The following is a 20428-nucleotide window of genomic DNA, read 5'->3' on the forward strand; positions in this document are numbered from 1 at the left end:
GGTGCTTTCTTATTTAATATTAACCAAGAGAAGCCTGAAAAAAATTTTAAGCCTGAAAAAATTTTAACTTGTTTTAAGGCAGATGCACGCAAACCTCAAGAATGCAACAGTAAGGATTATCATTGCCACTCCATTCCTAAACTTCTCAGCTCTGACTCTTCACGTATAACAGACCACAAGTATAATACAGATTTCAATTTTATTGCAATGATAAATTCAAAGTTAAAGAGAAATATGCCCTCAAATTATAGTCAGAACAAAAGAAAAGTATTCACAAGTTCCAATGAGAAAGAAATCTAGGTATTTAGTCATACACAAAATTTGAAAGTCTATCATAAAATCATGGGAGTTAATACTTTTAACATATAGCTCTTAGACAAAGCATCAGTCCCTTGTCCAATATGTATATTCAAAGATGTTATTCCATATTTTCCTTCTTAGTAATATATATTATTATGATGTTCTTCTGGGGGAATCTATAAAACATATAATGGTAGGTTTCTCAAGGAAATGTTTGTTAACCTGCATATGAGATAAAAATTAATTTTCAAAAATGCAACTGTATACAGAAACAATGTTAAGAACATGGTTTTTCTTACCATTCTAAGTGCAAGTGTGGGTTTACAGCTACATAAATTAAAAACGCTCCAAAAATCAGCAAGTAGGTGCCATAATAGATTGCATTCTCAATCAGTGCAGTTTTGATCTTTCCAGTAATGGAAAACCCTCCTGATCTTGCATACGACTGCATAAAAGGTAACAGAATCCTGGATGATAAGAAAGAATATGATTAAAAAACACTTGACATGTCTGTATAATCTCAAAATACTGAAAATATGTGAATCTCAATTTTAATGTGCAGTTCTTTTCATGAATAATATGATTTTGAGTAATAATTAATACTGAACCAAACTATAATAGATAGCTGAATATTTTCCTAGTATTAAATTTTGGGGAGAGCAAAGCACATTCCTGGGAGCAAAAGGAGGCCACGATGACCAAGAGAGAGTACAACAGTATGCGTGGCTTAAAATGAATCTAAAAAAAGGCCTTCAATGCTTTTATGAATAATTTAGATTGCATCCAAAGAATAATGAGGAATCATTTTCTTTAACGGAAAGGAGACATGATCAAATTTTAGTTTTCTAAGGACTGATAAAGCTTCAACATGGAGAATGTACTTAAATGGAACAAAACTGGAATTATTTAGAGAGGGTAAGGGGTGGTGCTGTGCTAAGAAGCAGGAGAGAGTATACTGATGTTGAAGTAGCTAGGACACATCCCAAAGGAGGTGCACAGGAAGTAGCTTTTAGAGTCATCACCATATCAATGGTAGTGAAACAACATCAGTAGATGAAAGCTGGAAGGGTGAGTATATAGAATGAATGAAGGGCTTCCCTGGTGGTGCAGTGGTTAAGAATCCGCCCGCCAATGCAGGGGACACAGGTTCAAGCCCTGGTCTGGAAAGATCCCACATGCACAGAGCAACTAAGCCCATGCGCCAAAACCACTGAGCCTGCACTCTAGAGCCCATGAGCCACAACTACTGAAGCCCGCGCCCCTAGAGCCCATGCTCCGCAGCAAGAGAAGCCACCGCAATGAGAAGCCCGCGCACCACAACAAAGAGTAGCCCCCACTCGCTGCAACTAGAGAAACCCCGTGCACAGCAATGAAGACCCAACACAGCCAAAAATAAAATAAATTTAAAATAAATAAATTTAAAAAAACAGAAACTGATTTAGAATGAATGATAAGGAAAGATATGAGACGAACCCCTGAGAAATATCAACTTTTAAAGGAAAGGCCAACAAACAGGAGACCAGCAAAGGAAACTGAGAGAGCAGTCAAGAGCTACAGAAGAAAACTAAGGAGTATATGGAGCAGAAACCAGAAGAAAGTATTTGAAAGGGAGAGAGAAAACAATAGAATCAAATGCTGCCAAGAGGTCAAGTAAATTAAGAGCTTGTATGTGCGAGTGGAGAAGGGAGGGTAGAAAATACGGTTCAATGGGTTGCGGAAAGGGTAAGCAGTGAGCAAATGGAGACACTGATGCAGACAATTCAAGAAGTTTGGCTGGGTAGGATAAACTATGGTATACTCACAAAATGGAACGTTTTACAGAAATAAAAAAGAAAAGAATACTGAGACATACAACATAGAAGAATCTTCCAAATATGTGCGCAAAAAGAGAGAGGCAAAAAAGTACATACTATATAAGTCCATATTTATAAAGTTGAAAAGCAGGCAAAACTAATCTATGGTGATCAAAGTCAGAATCATGGTTACCTTTGGGGAGCATAATGACTGGGAAAGAAGTATGAGGGAAGCTTCGGGGGATATTGTTCATGTTCTATATCATGATCTGGGTGCTGATTACATGGGTGTATTCACTTTGAAAAAAGTCAAACTAAACATGATCTGTGCAATTTACTGTACTAATTCATACTCAAAAAAAGTCTCTCTTAAAAAATTCAGCTGTGATGAGTAGATCATTGAGGGGGAAGATAGAAAACTGGAAAGGGTTCTGATTTGAGACAGTTTTGTTTTGTTTTTAAAGATGAGAGAATTGTACATGCTTGGTTGAAACTGGAAGCTAGAAGTATAAGTAACGAGAGCTGAAAGGGATGGGTCCATACTTCGGGAAGAGGGACTCTTCCATTCTTGGAGGGAAAGAAAGAAAGGATGGGTAGGTAGGTAGGTTTGCTGGTAAGAAGCTGAAAAGAGCTGCCATCTGATGACTTCTTTTTTCACTGGGAGGCAGGAAGTAAAGTCATCTGCAATGAGAAAAGGCGATTGTTTCTAGGATGTGAGAGAGAGTCACAAAGGGAAGAGCTGAGGTTTGTAGTGATTGGAAAGATTTGTTGTGGAGAATGAAGAGCAAGCAGACGAGAGAAACAAAAGATGAAAGTCTGGCAATGTTGAGGGCCTAGTCAAGTTCAGTGAACATGCTACAGGGGCACTACCCTCTGCTATGTGATTTTTTCTCTTGCAATGTTCACCACCTCCAGTTTTAGAGCTTAGTTACCCGCATAATATCTAAAATGCTCAGTAGGCAGTGGAAAAAGTATGAGTCTGGAGCACAGCAGAAAGACAAAGCTATATCAGGTAGAAAGAACGATCTGGAATGCATCACAGGTTAATGAAACCATGGCTATAATTAAAGTTGTTCAAGGAGAGTCAGATAACAAGATGACCAAAGATGGGACCCTAGGGAACACCAACCTTTAGGAAATGCGCCACAGAAATGGAGCCCATAAAGGAAATTCAGAAGGTTGGGCGAAGCACATAGAAAGAAAACCAGGGGATAATGATGACCTTAGCAAGAGAGCATTTTCACGTAACAATGGGACTTGAAGAAAACTGAACTGAAGAATGTCCAGAGAGAAGGCAATTACTAAAAGGGAATGGTGACGAGGAGAATTTTTTGTTTCTGTTCTCTATTTCTTCTTTTTTTCTTTTCATTCCTTTTAAGATGTGAGAGACCCGAATGAGCAGAAGAGACAGGATACAGATTTGAGGGAAAAAAAGTGACACTTGAATAAATTCTAAAATATGAAAGTTGACTGGAAAAATAATCACTTTTAAAAATTTAGCCAAAGTATCAAAAATTTTATCCTTCACTACCACTTACCATGTTAAAAATTGTGATGTCCAATATACTACCCTCCAGAAAATTGGCATGATTCCATCAGGAATATAACTCCATGGCTTGAAACACGGACGTTGGCTATTTAATAACAATTTAAAGCCAATTAATCATAAATGATTATTTACATGAATTGCACAATTAATTTGTGTGTGGCAAAGTTCACTTATATTCAGATTTTAAATTATTGATTCTAATTTGTAAAATTTCATAGAAAACTTAAAATTCAAAGCTGACTGTTGAAAAAACATACAAAAAGGGAATAAAACTGTTTTAAAGAGGAATGCATTTAAATTTTCAACTTTCAGTGTTTTTTTTAGTCATTGAGTAAAAGAGGACAGAATGTTCTAATAGATTAATAAAGTGACAGTCTTTAAAAGCAAATGCATCATGAAATCAAATCTCTGATTTGGTTACCTTTAGGGTTGATGATTACCTTTAAGATACACACTCACCCCATTTGTGGGGCTGGTTATGGCAGGAAGGAGAGAAAGACGTTAGGTGATTAATCCCTAGAAACTGGAACCCTAACTCATCAGTCATATAGCATATCTCCTATGGAGATAGATGCCAGCATCTATACATAATTCTGTTTGAAGTTTCTGAATATATGTGTATCTGCCCATAGATTCTTCCAGTAATAGCCTGCCTAGACTGTAAGGCTATCCTTTAGTCCAAAGGCTTCCAACAATCCACAATGGCTCTTCAAAAGGGAATAACAACTACATTTAACATTTACCCTTATCCAGCTTTGATTAAAAAAAAATAAAATAAAAGCTGCATAAAGAAGCATGCAAACACCACTTAAAGCATTGGTAAAAGCTATAACCAATATTTGTTAGTTTTTTACTTGGAAGTTTGATATGAATTCAATATAACCTTTTGATAATTTGAACTTTATTCTCAATCTAAAACTATAATGATATCAAAGGATGTGCAATATGAAAGGAATATCCTACATACAGAATAATCTCCTCGTCCTTTATTACAACCTTGTAAATTAAGGCAAATGAGAAAATGCATGCCCCATTTTTTTTTGGATCGGGGAGAGGCTGAGAGGAAAAACAGCTTTTGGAAGTTACTTTCTTAGTAAGGGACTAAAAAAAATCAGGTCTTCTCCAAGCTTCTCATTAGCATCTACTGAAAGGCCTTGTTTACCAATATCTAAAATTTATTTAAGATTTAAACTTAAGGGGCTTCCCGGGTGGCGCAGCAGTTGAGAGTCCGCCTGCCAATGCAGGGGACACGGGTTCGTGCCCTGGTCCGGGAAGATCCCACATGCCGCAGAGCGGCTGGGCCCGTGAGCCATGGCCGCTGAGCCTGCGCGTCTGGAGCCTGTGCTCCGCAACGGGAGAGGCCACAACAGTGAGAGGCCCGCATACCGCAAAAAAAAAAAAAAAAAAAAGAAAAAGAAAAAAAAGATTTAAACTTAAATAAGATACAAGGTAATTAAAAGTCTATTAGCAAAGGATGAAGAAGGGAGGTGAATAGAGAACAAGGATAAACTTTTATAAATATAAAATCCAGATGGTAAAAACCGACAAGTTTTAAACAAATTGCCCCCTACAATATTAAAAAAAAAAAAAAAAAGAAGAAGAAAGTACCTTGGAACCGGGGTAGCAGCTGCATACAGTCCTGTAATGTTGCTACTCTCAGTAGGGCTCGAGTTTGCAGCAGCATGTTTGCACCGGTTGTATATTGTCTAAAGCAATGAAGGTATGGTTTAAAAATGAAAACCAAAAAGTTACCAAGCACTTAAGGGATATTGAAGTGTATCAACCTATCTACCCAAAAGTACCTTCCTGGCTATGCTTTTTAGTAATCAAATTCATAGAGTAACTCTTAAGTTTAAAATATAAGTTAACTTTTACATGACTTGGTTGTCTTAAAAACATATCTCAAACATGCTGTATGACTACAACTGCCTTTTAAATTGTGAAAATCAGTTTCACCTCTTACCGTACTAACATCCAGAGGCAGTATGAAGACAATTAGAAAGCAGAGATACCAAGCTAGCAGTGTTCCAACAATTACAAGTCTATGTTGTTTCTTAAAGTCTCCATATCGATGAAGTAGGAATAATGCCAAAAAAAAGACAAAAACAATCTCGAGTCCCAAAGCTGCACCACTCATTATTCAATGTTTGCTCTGATTAACCAAAGTAATTCACATACAGGCTTGGATCATATCTGTAAACTGAAAAAAAAAAAAAAGTGTTAACATAGGAAATGACCACTTGGAAATCTCCTAATTATTTTTTTATTAATGTACTAATAGATTCTTTAGAAAACTGTCAGGCTTTACATTGGACTATAAGTAAGATGAAAAGGATAATTCCTACTCTCAAGTACTTAGTCTTATTTTTTAAATCATATGTTGAAAATTTCACATAAATTGTATCTTCAGGAAAAAAACTATTTTAGCAAAAACCACACTAGTTCCAAAAATATTACAAAGTAAGAATACTAGATATGAACAGTTTCAATACAGCATCACTTGAAGTTTGTTCCTTAATATTATAAGCCCTAACAGAATATTTTCTATTAAATACACTAGTGACTGGATTCTAGGAAATTAGATATTTTGTAAAATAAAGTTTTCTAAGTATTGATAGTCACTACTTAAATTTTCTAAAAGAGAGGGAGGGAGAGCCAGAAAGAGAGAGACCATTTGAAAGTAACATTTCCTTTGTTTGAAACAGTATTTTTCTTTCTTTCATCCTAATCTTGTCTAACTTTTGGGACCTGAAATTCTTATTCATTTACTGCTCCACAAAATAAACTCAATATACTCACCACTTTCCATCTATCTATACAAATCTTATTTTCTTTAAAGTTACTTCACCTATTTTATAGGCAGAAAAATTTATCAATGACTACTGAATAAAGTCATACATTTGAAAATATTTTTAATTATAAATGTTGATGATACAGATAGCAGAAAATGGTTTATTTGATGTCTCTCTACTCTTATAAAATAATTTACCTTCACTAACTGAAGAAAATATATGTGCTTTTCACCTCTATAAAATCAATGTCAGGCATTTTTCTTTGTCTATGGATTAACTACAGTATCCCAAGGAACGAATCAACATCTTAACACAGAGAATCAAGATTATGATGCAACCCACCAAAATAAAATAAGGTAGAATCAATAAAATATGTCAAATTAACAAAGATCTCCAACCAAAACTAGTTATTAAAAGAATAAAGAAATTTGGGTACTTTAACAGTCTAAATTTAAATTTACATAAGAAATACTTCTATATGGAATATCACAAATAAAAATCACATTTAGGGCTTCCCTGGTGGCGCAGTGGTTGAAAGTCCGCCTGCCGATGCGGGGGACACGGGTTCGTGCCCTGGTCCGGGAAGATCCCACATGCCGTGGAGCGGCTGGGCCTGTGAGCCATGGCCGCTAAGCCTGAGCGTCCGGAGCCTGTGCTCCGCTACGGGAGAGGCCACAACAGTGAGAGGCCCGCGTACCGCAAAAAAAAAAAAAAAAAAAAAAAAAAAAATCACATTTAATAAACTACTTCATTATTTCTTTATATTATTGAAGTAGTTTCTTTCCATTCCTCTGTGGATTTCAACCAATATTTTCATTCTTAAATATCTAAAATTGAAACCCATTTGTCACTCTCTATCACCATATCCTGCTATATTTTTCTTCAAAGCACTTATCCACCTGATATAATGTATATTCTTTACTGTCTCCCTGAAAACACCCCCCAACACACACACACACACACACACAGACTCCATGAGAGCAGAGACTTGACTATTTTATTCAGTACTGTACCCCATGTCTCTAATAGTGTCTGGCATACAGTCACTATTCAAAAAATATCTATTGAATGAATAAGCCAATGAATAAAAAACGTTACTGTATGCTTTAGTATATACACTATTTTTTATTACTGCTGACTTCAAAGTCAATGTAAAACTCTTGTTATTGTCCCCAAAACTAATTTTACAAATACTTATTACAACTCAAAAGGCTTAGAACTCTGCTCATTGCTACTACTCAAAATTTCAAATTTCATTTTCAAAGAAACAACTTGTACCATCACAATAACAGTGAGTTAATCTTATTTTTAAGTCAAGAATAGGGCTTCCCTGGTGGCTCAGTGGTTGAGAGTCCGCCTGCCGATGCAGGGGACGCGGGTTCGTGCCCCGGTCCGGGAAGATCCCACATGCCGTGGAGCGGCTGGGCCCGTGAGCCATGGCCGCTGAGCCTGCGCGTCCGGAGCCTGTGCTCCGCAATGGGAGAGGCCACAACAGTGAGAGGCCCGCATACCACAAAAAAAAAAAAAATAATAGATTAAGTGGTTAGGTGACAGCTCGATGTAGAATGTGCTGATGAAAACTGTTACCATCTTTAAGATACAGCTTTTTTAAGAAAAAAATCACTCAATGTGAATTTAATATAATTATCATATGAAAATCCCTTTATGGTTGGACCTCGATACTTATTTTGCCTGAAATTGTCCAGTGCAAGGAGTATGACAACCATAGAAAAAAGAATGGATATCAGAGATTAGCAAGGAAATGCTAAGGCATGGCAGAACCATTGATGGTCTATTACTGAAGTATAAGAAAGGATATTTGTTAAGATTATTCAATAACATTAGAAAACTACCATAACATTAACTGAAAAACTAGATTCACAGATTTTTACATAACATGCATAAAAATAAGAATGAATGAACAACAATGAAATATGTGGAAACATCGATAATAGTTACATAATAAGATTATGGATATAAGCAAACAACACAATCAGTTATAAAACAATCAGTTATAAACTTGCTGCTAGTTACTATCTTTTTTATAACAGCTGTCAGTTTTTCAGTCTGATTCATAGTACTTTTAAATGTTATAGTGAATAAAAAGAATTATGGATCCTTTATTCTAGTATAAAGAAATGATTTGGTTACATCTCTTCCCATACTCAGTGTATTTGTCTCCTATTGCTGTTGTAAAGAATTACTGTAAACTTAGTGTCTTAAAACAACACCCACGTGTCATAGTTTCTGAAGGTTAGATATTTCATAGTTTCTGTGGGTCAGATGTCTAGGCACAGTGTGGCTCAACTGAGTTCTCAATATTGAAATCAAGGTGTCAGCAGGGCCTCCTTTCTGGAGACTCTGGGGAAGAATCCATAGTTCCTTCAGGCTGTTGGTAAAATTCAGTTTGTTATGGTTATAGGACTGAGATCCTCATTTCCTTGCTGGCTGTCAGCTAGCATTTGCCCTTAGTTCTAGAGGCTTCTTTCTGGTCTTTGCATGCAGCCCTATATACCTCAGAGCCAGAAATGGCTTGTCAAATCCTCTGCATGCTTGAAACTGCTAACTTTCTCTTCTGCCCTTTGCTTGAAGAAAGTTCTGCTTTTAAGGGTTCATCTGATCTCACTGGGCCCACCTGGATAATCTAGTCATATTTACTGGTTCCACAGGGATTAAGGCATAGATATCCTTGGGGGTCTGTTATTCTGTTCATCACACCATTTATTTCAGTTCAAACTGAACACTTGTTGCCTTGTTATGACAAAAGGTTATGCCTAGGGGGTCCCATGAAACTAGAAATGAAAGTTGGGATTTCCCTAACCTGAGATGAGAAAATAATAGTTTTAAAGTACATATCTTTGACCTTGTACCTAATTTTAAATAAGGAATTTTTTTTTACGGTGCAGAATGATAGTAGTTTCCAAGGTTCCTTACGAATTCCTATAGCCTGTTTTAGTTGTTTCAACTGAATAATTTTCTGTTCAAAGCTAGGGGTGCTGTATTCTCCATCTGATTTAGTTATTTGTATATTAAATTCATAAAATAATTATCAATTAAAATCGAATAAAAATAAAGATTGGACAACTCAAGTATGGTGTATTAAAAAAAAACTCATTGCCAGGGTGGACAGCAATTTGGCACTAGGTATCGAAGAACTTAAAAAAAGTATATATCCTTGTGGCCCTAGCAACACTTCTTCAAATAACTTAGAGAAAAACCAAAATGGGAACAAAGATTTATCTACAATATTATTTTTCACAGCAGCATTATTTAAACATAAAAACATAGAAACAACTTAAATGTTTGTACTAAATAGTTCACCAAGTCTTAAAAATGTCCACCAGTCTCATTGTTGTCCATTACCTTTTTGACAAAAGCAGCCAAGCGTTTCATAAATCACTAATCCCGCTAACCTGGCCATGACCTATGGGAGCAGGGATCTGTGTCTGAGTCAAGGACCACCTAACAGAAAGACTCCATTACAGACAATGATTAAAGGGGCCCACCAGATTCCTCCAGCCCAGAAGAAAGGTGAGACCCAGAGGCACACTTTAGAGATGTAAAAAGGGGCATGGGTGGGATCTTAGGGAGTATACATAAGAAACGCACATATATGTATGGACAAATATACATCAAAATGCTAAGTGGTGCCACAACGTAGTAAAGAGATGACTTCTATTTTCTTTCTTGCTCTTTCTTTGTATGTGTGTGCTTTTAATTTCAAATGATAAGTGTATTTTTTGTAATTTTAATACTATTTAAAAATCAGTGTAGTAATATGAAAGTAAAACACATAGCAACTAGACAATGAAAAATTTTGCTGTAGTGTTACCAAGTGCCTAGAATTACAACTATTTTAAAACACAAATGTTTTATTATATTACTGTAAACCTGGGTTCCAAATCTCAACTCTATTTAATAATTGTGTAATTGTATGCAATTTAAGCTGTTGAATGAGGATATATGATCACCTTACACAGGTTGCTATGAAGATCCAGTGAGTTATAAAAGTAAAACACCAAAAGGAGTTCCAAAGTAGATCTTCAATAAATGCTAGTTGCTAATCTCCACTTCCTTCATACCGTGTGCTTCCAGAAGATAACTAGTTGCCTCAATGGTCTCGAAGTATAGCTTTACCCTAAATGGTCTTCCCCCCCAACCCCCAAAAAACCATGAATGGATGGATACCAAATGCTTTTTGTTTCTCATTCTCTGTGGTTACCACAGCTTGGACCCACACTCATTCCTATAAAACAAAAAATGATGTTCATGTTCACAGAAATTGCTCCCCTTGCCTCACCTGACTAAGTAGGATTACCTCTCTAGGTCTGTAAGATAGCCCAAACACCCCTTCATCTGTCCTTTGTGTTCTGTCCATTGTAAAGAGATAGAACACATCTCAAAGCCATGTCAAGAAGGTACACTTGACACACCAACGTCATATAGAAAGACATTGCCATTCTTCTAGGCAAATGATCAAAATGGAGGTGAAGCAAAATGGATCATTTGCTGAACTGTAACGATGTGCAGCTATGCAAAAATATACTTGGGGGCAAAAGGGCAAATATTCCTTTGACCACAACAATGGTCCTTCTAATGATATTCTTTATCAAAATAATGTGTTTAGGCTAAAAGGCAAAAATAAAACAAGAAAATGCTAAAATTTGGAGGCAAATCCAAATTTAGTTCCATGTGATTAGAAATGAAAAAGAGGCATAAAGCTATCATAGGTGGGCATTAACGCCACAGCAGCAAAAGTAGATTTTACTTAAAATCAAAATGCCAATTCATTCACTCATATTTTAGTACCTAATATGCAGGCACAGTCTACCTTTCAAAATATCAGTTCTGAAAGTTTTAAACATTTAAAATCCAATTCAGTCTTTTACCAATCATCAAGATATTATACAATACTACCTTCAAATGCCTTTCATGAGTTTACTAATGTTACTGACTTGGAGTACTATTTCCTGAGTATTTTATGGTTGATGATAGTTTTTCAGGCTAAACACACTTTAAGTAGAAAATTTAGAGGTTAAGATCATTTTGGAATCTGAAACATCCCAAATATTTTCAAAAAAAAAAAAGGGGGTGAGGGAAGAAAAGAAAAAGACAGGAAGGAAAGATTGGTATCAACTGAACAAGAGAACAGGACAAAAATTTTGCCAAAACCTAAGATTCTGAACTGAATTAAAAATTTCCAACTAGAACCTAATGATTCATCAGACAGACTGTGTTAACTTAAATATGTATCTTTACTCAGACATGTGAATAAAAACTAGGAGACAACTCGAGATCCAAATAATGAAAAATCAAAAGAATCAGAACTAGATGTAAATAATGAAAGTCAACAATTCTTTACCACCAATCAAAATTTAAACCCTCCAAAGATAATCATTAATCCCATGTTTAACGATTTCAGGTATAAGGAGAATTCAGCTTAGGATACAGATAGAATACCACAAAAGAATGTAACTCCCACTCTAAAAATGCAAAAAAGGCGTAATATCTTTTGAAGCCATCTTAAAAAATGAGCTGAGTTGGCAAACCAACCAGGTGAAGTGAATTCCAAAGAGCAACAAGCCTTTTGAAGAAAGATGGACATATACAAACTGTTCCACCTTTGGCAAGGCGTGAGAGAGGTAGCAACCAGTAAGTAGGCAAGAAGAAAACAACTGGAACTGTAACGGATCCTTAAAGATTTTAGGTAAAGAGATTATAAGACTTACTTTGGTAATTAGAAAATAATCTTTAGAATCCTTCCTAGTAACAAAATAGTTTTTTAAAAAAACTAGTAGTTAATATTTTGTGTGAGTTTACTAGATTCCAAGCATTGTGCTAGCGCTTAACATGCTGTATCGAATTACACTTCACAGCCCAGTAAGAAAGGTTAGTAACCTTATTTAGTAGAGGAGAAAATGGCACAGAGAGGGTAAGAAGTGGGATTCAGAGGCATCCTGACTACAAAGCCAGGCTCACAATTAGGATACCAGAGTCTCTGCTCCAGTCCAGACATACTTTCTCAATGCAATTTAGACTGTTTAAATCATTTCTTTTGCTCAGTTTTCATTTGTTCATTTCAATGAACAAAGTAGAAACGTTCTCCTATCAGTTATTTCTTTATATATATAAAGACAGTGCTAATAAAGTCATGTTTAATATAGAATTTAACTAAGCCTTTTTAACTTTGCAGTTTTAAGGCTGCCATAACTTAAGTATAATATATGACTCTAATCTACATGGGGAAAGTAAAAAAGAAAACAGAGCATATCAGAATTGGGAAAGAGCCCTTCTGTTCTTGCCCCAATCTGCCCATTATAGAGAGTATTAAACTGCAGAGAACTACTTTAAAAAGTAGATCTTTTAGATCTACTTTAAAATTAATTGAGGGGCTTCCCTGGTGGCGCAGTGGTTAAGAATCTGCCTGCCAATGCAGGGGACACAGGTTCAATCCCTGGTCCGGGAAGGTCTCACATGCCACAGAGCAACTAAGCCCGTGTGCCACAACTACTGAGCCCACGCATCACAACTACTGAAGCCTGTGCACCTAGAGCTCGTGCTCCGCAGCAAGAGAAGCCACCGCAAGGAAAAGCCCACGCACCGCAACAAAGAGTAGCCCCCGCTCGCCGCAACTAGAGAAAGCCCGCGTGCAGCAACAAAGACCCAATGCAGCCAAAACTAACTAAATAAATAATAAATTAAAAATAAATAAATAAAAATAAAACTAATTGAGGGAAAAGGAATCTTTTGAAACTTGATTAGCAGATAAAAACTTCTTGCTATGTAACTGTTCTTAGTCTTTTGTTCACCTAAGCTAAATAACATAAAAAAACACTAACAAATCTTAAGATTTACTTCATGCTATGATGGAACTAAGGAAAAAGCACATCACACTTCTATTTAAATAGAATCTCTTTTGTCACATTTGATTTTCAAAAAGAACAATAATATACTACTGAATATATATATACATATAAGCTATATACATAGCTTATAGCTGAATGTAATTTCTAGTCCTTTTTGGCCTGTCCTATGCCCTAATATTGAATACGCTGTAACTAACTATGCTCTTGCCTCTTGTATGAGAAACATTTTCCCAATTTACAAACTCACTTTGTACTCTATCTGAAACTTCTAAAGAGTACTAGAAATTACTCTAATGTCATTTGCAGACATAAAAAAAAATGTAATTGATTTGTCCTAGATACTGATCTAGTAATTCTACTTCTAGAAATATGGTATACCTCTCTCACTAAAATGGGACATGGGGTGTGCTGAGTAGATTAAAAGAATAAAATTAATCAGGAAAACAAAATAATCTACATCAGTAGCAATCATAATGCAGTTCTTGAAAAGACCAAACAGCAACCTCTATGTAGCTGGTAATCTCAAGTCTTCAATGGACACAATTCCTTATATTAAAGTACCAATTTACCAAGTTAAACTTTTACTTACTATATTAAGAGAACAGCCATTATTAGAAGGAATGCAGAAAAAAATTATTCCCATTTTAGTATGCTATTTTTGCTGCCAGAGCAAACTGTTAGTGAAATATCTATTCTACAATTTGAAGACTTTGATTTTCCAAGTTGACAGGCTCTCTCTGAAGTCCTATAAAGGACCTTGTGCCCACTAATTCAGACATTCCAAGTATTCTGAAAACTAGAAATGTTCCCTAGCTCTCAGGCTAAATCCTAGTATGAGGATATTTCTTATCTTTAAATTTAGAATCATCCCATCTGTTAGAACTTCCTATCTATAAGACCTCTATCTAAAGTGGCCTCTCCCAATTACTTTATACCTCAAAACTTTGTTTATTCTCAAATATTTTAAATATTTTTTTCTTGTTTGTTCTTTCTCCTTCATTAGCTTATAAGCGCCCTCTGTCTTGTTCACTTTCCTGAAGGAGACTAACTTTTTTATGTTAAAAATATTTCCTCTGAGTTGCAATTTTAAGGGAAAAGGATGTAGATTTCAAGCGAAGGTAACTGCTTAAAGGTCACTTTATGTAAAAAATCAGAACACTGCATTTAAAAGTATTTTCCAGGTAACATTAGTTTAATGAATTGTGAACATTCAGCCTCATATTCTTCATCTGGTTTCAATCAGACTCAATCTGTGAACAGATCCCTTCTTTACACCAATTTCACCTAGTTTCAGGAACAAACTAAAGGTTCATGAATGCTTTCCTCTGTCAAAAGGTGGTTATTTTTCAAGCTAAGCATCAAGCCTGAAACAAGCACGTACCCAAACAAGGGAGGTTTAATTCCAGTGTAAATCGAAGCTTTTTTTTTTTTAAAGAAATTTTTTTTAAAGCCCCTCAATTAATTTTTTAAAGTAGTGGTTATTTTTCAAGCTAAGCATCAAGTCTGAAACAAGCACGTACCCAAGCAAGGGAGGTTTAATTCCAGTGTAAATCGAAGCTTTTTAAAAAAAAAAAAAAAGAAATAAAAAGGCATGGTACACAGCATACTTAAGTAATATTCTAATATATTTATGACGCTGGGTTGCTTACTTCTGAACCTTATACATCCTCTCCATTTTTATTAGGGGTGGAAGCTATTCCCCTATCTCTCTTCCACCGCTTTCCCAGGGTCACAGTTACAGTACAGTTTGCATAATGCATTTCGCACGGTCATCCTACCCGGAGTATGCCACTCTCTCTACTCCAACCAGCTCCAAACTCTTCTCCGCGGACAGAGGCTAAAAGCAGCGTGCTTTCAGGAGGCGAGGCAAACAGAAAGAAGCTGGTTGAGAGTGAGCAACCGAATGGCTTTGCTGGCAGCGCCTAGTGTTGCACTGAAAGCCCTTTGCAAACAATTACTCACCTTATTTGTTCTCATGTTAGCATGTATGAACCTTCTCGAGGCTGCAAGGGGATGCTCAGCGTTGCCACTGCACACAGGAACCACCGTGATCTCCTGCTGCCCTAAAATTAAACCGCCGCCTCTCTTCTGAACCGCGTTTTCGTCTACAAAGCGCTTTCACACGCGTTATCCGATTTGACCCCGACTCCAAGCCTGTGAAATAAGCGTCGCTTGCCACAGTGCCTATTTTACAGATGAAGAAGGGATCCTGTCCACAGACCTAGTGCTAAGGGCCGCCCTCTCCCCGGTGGAGAACGCAGCTCCGGGCAGCGGGGAGAGCAGGTGTGACGCCCGCGGCCGCAACCTCTCACCTGGCCGGCGGAGCGGGTCACCGCCTCCACTCCGGGGACGTGGGCCCCGCGGCGGCGGCCTCTCTGGGTCTCCGGGGTCCCTCTCTCTCCGCCCGCGCTCCGCCCCAGACCCCAAAGTGCCTCACGCTCTCCCCCTCAGGCTCACCGCCCGATCTCGCCGGACAGCCTCCAGAAAGACCGGGAAACCCCGCGTCCGCCACAGCCGTCCAGGGTCTGGGACCCACGCTCCCTGGCGACGGCGGTGGCGGTCACCTGAAGGCCTGCGGGTTCCGAGGAAAGGAAAACCCGACGCCAATCAAGCAGCTGACATTTCCCAGTCAGCCCGAGAACCGCCCGCTTCCGCTTCCCCGCCTACCCTGTGGGCCGTCCGGTCCCGTAGCCGCGGGGGGTTGTGGGTATCCTGAAGGCGGGCAAAGCTATAAGGAAACGAAGTAGTAGCGAGGCAGCCGCACTACCAGGCAGGGCAGAAACTACAATTCCCAGCAGGCAGCGGGGCAGCAGACGGCGGCCGCGGAGGAGAGCGGGCAGAAGAATTCTGCGCGCGCGGCGGGGATGGAACGTTGATAGAGTTCGCGGGTCTAGCTGCTGGGGGCAGGAGCCGCACGCAGTGCGCCGCCGCGCGCCAAAGCGGGAATCCAGGAGGCGGGCACCTCTGCAATTAATGCACGCATTTAAAACTCCCGAACCTGCGGACGCCATGCACAGGTAAACCGATTGCAAAAAGGGGCAGACATGAATGGACCGTCTTAATTCCTTTAGGCCGCGAATTTTGCTACTTGCTAATATTGTTAGTAATGCTGTAATGTGAATGGTTGCTTGGCCTCTTCTTTGGGAAAACGTGGATGGGTGGATGCTTTAGCGCGGTGATCAGCGTGCGATTTTATTTGGCTTCCCTTATTGGGCTTTCCGGCTGCTGTTTTCAATCACTGTATGATTGCCCTCCCTCTTTCCTTGTCTGTTCCTTCCACTTTAAGAAATTCTTGAGGCCTTCTGCATGATCGTAAATCGAAAAGACTTTTCGAAGTGTTCGATTTGTTCGGTTATTTTCTCTTTTATTCTTGGGAACTCACCGCCGGCGCGTAGAAATGCAATTTAGTTAGCTGCTGTGAAAGTTTTCTGCAATGAGTAACTTGCAGCTTCCTTTAGGCCTACCTTGGAATTATTTACGGGTGTGTTTTTGAAAGGAACGTGGGGCTATTGTGCGTTTCTGCAGGAAACACCTCCAGGAGATTCCCGACCAGAGTAGCAACGTTACCACCAGCTTCACGTGGGGATGGGATTCTAGCAAGACTTCTGAACTGCTTTCAGGCATGGGGGTCTCCGCCCTGGAGAAGGAGGAGGTGGACAGTGAGAACATCCCCCAGGAACTGCTTTCAAACCTGGGCCACCCGCAGAGCCCCCCACGAAAACGGCTAAAGAGCAAAGGGAATGACAAGGACTTTGTGATTGTCCGCAGACCTAAGCTAAATCGAGAGAACTTTCCAGGTAAGGTATGAGGGTAAAACTATCAGTCCAGTAAGTGGTGGATTAAACTATTTTGTTGGTAAACCTTTGTTCAGGGGCCTTTAGGATGGGGCCCTTTTAAAATTGCTGAATTCTGAAGTTATTTTCCAAAGAAATGGGACAACTCATTGTCTCTGAAGTTTACAGAAATGTTGGTATGTGTATCTCTTAAGGGGCACGACCAACTTTTAACCCATGAAAAGACACTCCATACTCTTTCTTTAGGAGGGACTCTGCCTGGTCAAAGGCCAGCTGACTGCCACTGACAACTGGGAACAAAGCGATGATCCTCTAGGATTCTTTTTGTTTATATTCTGCTGCTCTGTAGCCCTGGTTGAGCTTTTTGCCGTAATCACTTTAGTTATTTGTCAAGGGTCTGCTAAAGTGAATGTTGAACTAAGGGGAGGAGACTTATCTTCCCAGGTCCATTCCCAAGTGAGATTCTTCTGTATGCTCTGTCTTCATTACTAACCGTGTTATCTGTTCAGTTCCCCAACCCCCAAACCCGAAGGTTAGTCAGATTCCCACCATCCCCCAACATCCAACCAATCATTGAATCTTTCCCTCTTGTCTCCTAAATATTTCTCAGGCTCTCATCATCTCTTGCCTGATTACTGGAATGGACTCATAATTCCAGCCTTAACCTCCCCAGATCCATCCCCCAGAGCTAGAGTGAACTGATTAAAATGTAGAACTCACCACATCATTCTGCTCTTAATAGCTCCCAGTTCCCAGGCTTCTCAAGCAGGTGAATAAATGCCTCCCAGAGTGGATCAGAGCCCCGGGAGTACTCAAAGCCCATAAGGTAAACATAGTGCATTGACCCGGGGTTATCAGTTTTTCCTGCTGGCAAGCCATGTAAAACATTAATTCAGCAAATATTTGCTGAGCACATTCTGTGTGCTAGGCATTGTTCTAGGTGCTGGGGATACAGCAGTGAGCAACACAAAGCATTTCTACCCTCATGGAGCTTCTGTTCTAGAGAGAGGATGCAGTAAACATAAGTCTGGTGTGTAGTATACGAGAATAAGTGCTATGGCTAAAAACAAAAATAGAACAAGCCAAGAGGGATTGGAGGTCCTGGGGCGGGAAGCTGGTTTGTAGGGTATTAAGGGAATGCCTCGCTTGGACAGTGAACTTTAAACAAAGGCTTAAAGGAGATGAAGGAATGTGCCATGCAAGTATCTTGGAGAAGAGAGCCCCAAGCAGAGGGAGCAGCTAGTGCAAAGACCCTGGGGCAGAGGAAGGTTATGTTTGTTCAAGGAACAATAAGGAAGCCATATTCCCAGAGTGGATGAGCAAAGGGGAGAGTAGTGGGAGACGGGCTAGAGGTGCTATTGAGCAGAGTTGTGATGTGACCTTTTAAAAGGACACACTGATGTGATGAGACTAAACTTTGGGGAGTTGAGGGTAAAAGCTTAGAGACTTGTCGAGAGGTGTGGGAGTAGTATAAGCAGCCGTCAGCTTCTGGATAGATCCTGACATTAGAGTGGACAGACTTAGGAGATTTGAAATTGTCTGTAGAAGAGGTTATCATAGTCTAAACTGAAATTGGGTGGGTCATGATGGAGAAGAAGAGACAGAGTCAAGAAATAAAGATGAAGTCTAGCAGAGCCAAGGTAAAATAAGTATATTCCTGAATTCCCCCATCTGGCTTTCTTTGAGGACGGTTGATGGGTTGGTTGGTTGCTCGCTTGCTTTAAAAAAAAAAAAAAAATCTGTTTTTTTGGCTTTTGACCTTTTCTATATTTGGTGTTGGATTAATTAGAAAGGCAGTGAAGGATCATGGTGAAGTCAGGCACATCTGGCTTCGAATCCCAATTGTGCTGTTTACCAACCTTGGGAAGTTGTTTGAGCTATCTGTTCCTCAATTTCTTTGTGAAATGGAATAGTAATACCCACTTCATGGGTTACTGTGAAGATTAGATGAAAGAGTATACATGGAGCCCTTAGCATGCTGCCTGCACATAACACTCAACAAGTAAATCCAGTTAATTTGGTGGACAAAATGACACCCAGTTGAGAGGCTACTTCACTTGTCTTTCGTCCTTAATCCTGTTCGCCTGACCCTGTTCACGTAGATCTTTTTGCTTCAAAATTGAATGTCACTGCTATTTTTAGTGTCTGGAATGCAGCACGAGCAATTTGGTGCTTGACTAACCAAATGTGGTGAAAGACACTTCCTGCTAAGATGAGCAGCTTTTGATGACTTTAGTGCTGATAGCTTCTGACATGGAGTGATTGCTGTGTGTCCTTCCACATTCACACACACGGGTGGAAATACAAATGACATTTTTAAAGCAAGGCATTATGGAAACAAGACAGAAGATCAAGGGATGGCTGCCGTCTTCTAGGAAATTGCAAGTCAAGTTGAGGAGAAAAGAGAATACATAGTAAGAGAAGCTCACAGCAAAAGATGGCAGCTCACGCACTAGCAGCTGCTGAGTGGTTCAGGCAGCAGATGCTCTAGGAGGCCAGAGGGAGGGAGCCCCTTGTGCCAGAATGACCCAAAGCTTCCATGATGATGCCAACTGGACGTAGACACGCTTCCTCCTTCTACTCAGCAAAGCGGAGGCTCTGAGAAAAGAGAGAAGGATCTGGAAATGGTCCAGTCACTGAGTCTAGACTGTTAAAATTGACTTCAAAAATATATATTTATCTGAAGTAAGAGAAAGAAAATCGTGAGTTTTATGTTTGTTGTGACCTAAGAGAGAGGCAGGGAGGGAAACCAGTTCTATGCTGTGTCTGTGCGTGGAATTACGTACAGGAGAGATTGGTTAATTGGTGTGGAGGGGGAGGGTTAGAGCCAGGATGCAGGGTGAGGGACAGCTGGTGTAGAGGGTTCCCCCTGGGCCTCCAGTGGTGCTGGATCATCATGCAAGCGAGTTTTGTCTGCAGTTGTCGGGACAGGTGGCTAAGAGCGCTGCAGGATTCGGCTGGAACAGGCCACACCTGCTTTCCGTTGCTATCTGATGACAGTGGCCCTGGGCTGTGTGAGTTGTTCTTGGTTCTTCACTCGGCAGTCTCTCTTTTCTGCCGGCCCCAAGCCAGGCTCACATCTGGTGACTAAATCCTCTTCATCTGTTTAGTTTGGGAGACGAAAACGTTGTGGCCAACCCATACCAGGACAGGTCTGCTTGACATTTGGGGTGAGTGTGTAGAAGGAGTCGGGAGGAGGAAATGGCCCAGTGATGAGGTCAGTAATGGACAGAAAGAGAACAACTGCATCTTATTCATGGTTGTTAAATGCCTGTCCTGGTCCCCCGTCTTCTGCACCCCCCATCTCTCCACCCCCGACCTCCCAAACAGGGCA

The 20428-nt window shown here is 39.4% G+C and overlaps 2 protein-coding genes across 5 annotated transcripts in view; one reads left to right on the forward strand and one right to left on the reverse strand.

The window, feature by feature from the left end:
- Window positions 1–16030, reverse strand: part of LMBRD2 (LMBR1 domain containing 2) — a 56035-nt gene extending 40005 nt beyond the window's left edge. For 2 of the 4 annotated variants that reach the window (XM_079916139.1, XM_079916136.1), the window contains exons 1-6: window positions 15758–15929; window positions 15263–15454; window positions 5606–5842; window positions 5251–5348; window positions 3632–3727; window positions 600–767 (exon numbers count right to left, since the gene is read on the reverse strand). In XM_079916139.1, coding sequence (XP_079772265.1) covers window positions 600–767; window positions 3632–3727; window positions 5251–5348; window positions 5606–5779 — 536 coding nt within the window. In that variant the 5' untranslated portion in view covers window positions 5780–5842; window positions 15263–15454; window positions 15758–15929. Of the gene's footprint in view, window positions 1–599; window positions 768–3631; window positions 3728–5250; window positions 5349–5605; window positions 5843–15262; window positions 15455–15757; window positions 15930–15967 lie in introns of those variants that run through there. The other 2 variants (XM_079916137.1, XM_079916138.1) reach the window with 2 other exon arrangements.
- Window positions 16031–16167: 137 nt separating this feature from the next.
- The window catches only part of SKP2 (S-phase kinase associated protein 2), a 32503-nt gene continuing 28242 nt past the window's right edge, over window positions 16168–20428 (forward strand). The window contains exons 1-2 of the mRNA XM_079918324.1: window positions 16168–16317; window positions 16826–17097. Coding sequence (XP_079774450.1) covers window positions 16274–16317; window positions 16826–17097 — 316 coding nt within the window. The 5' untranslated portion in view covers window positions 16168–16273. The remainder of the gene's footprint in view (window positions 16318–16825; window positions 17098–20428) is intronic.

This window comes from Stenella coeruleoalba (genome assembly GCF_951394435.1).
Source record: "Stenella coeruleoalba genome assembly, chromosome: 3".
Lineage (NCBI taxonomy): Eukaryota > Metazoa > Chordata > Mammalia > Artiodactyla > Delphinidae > Stenella > Stenella coeruleoalba.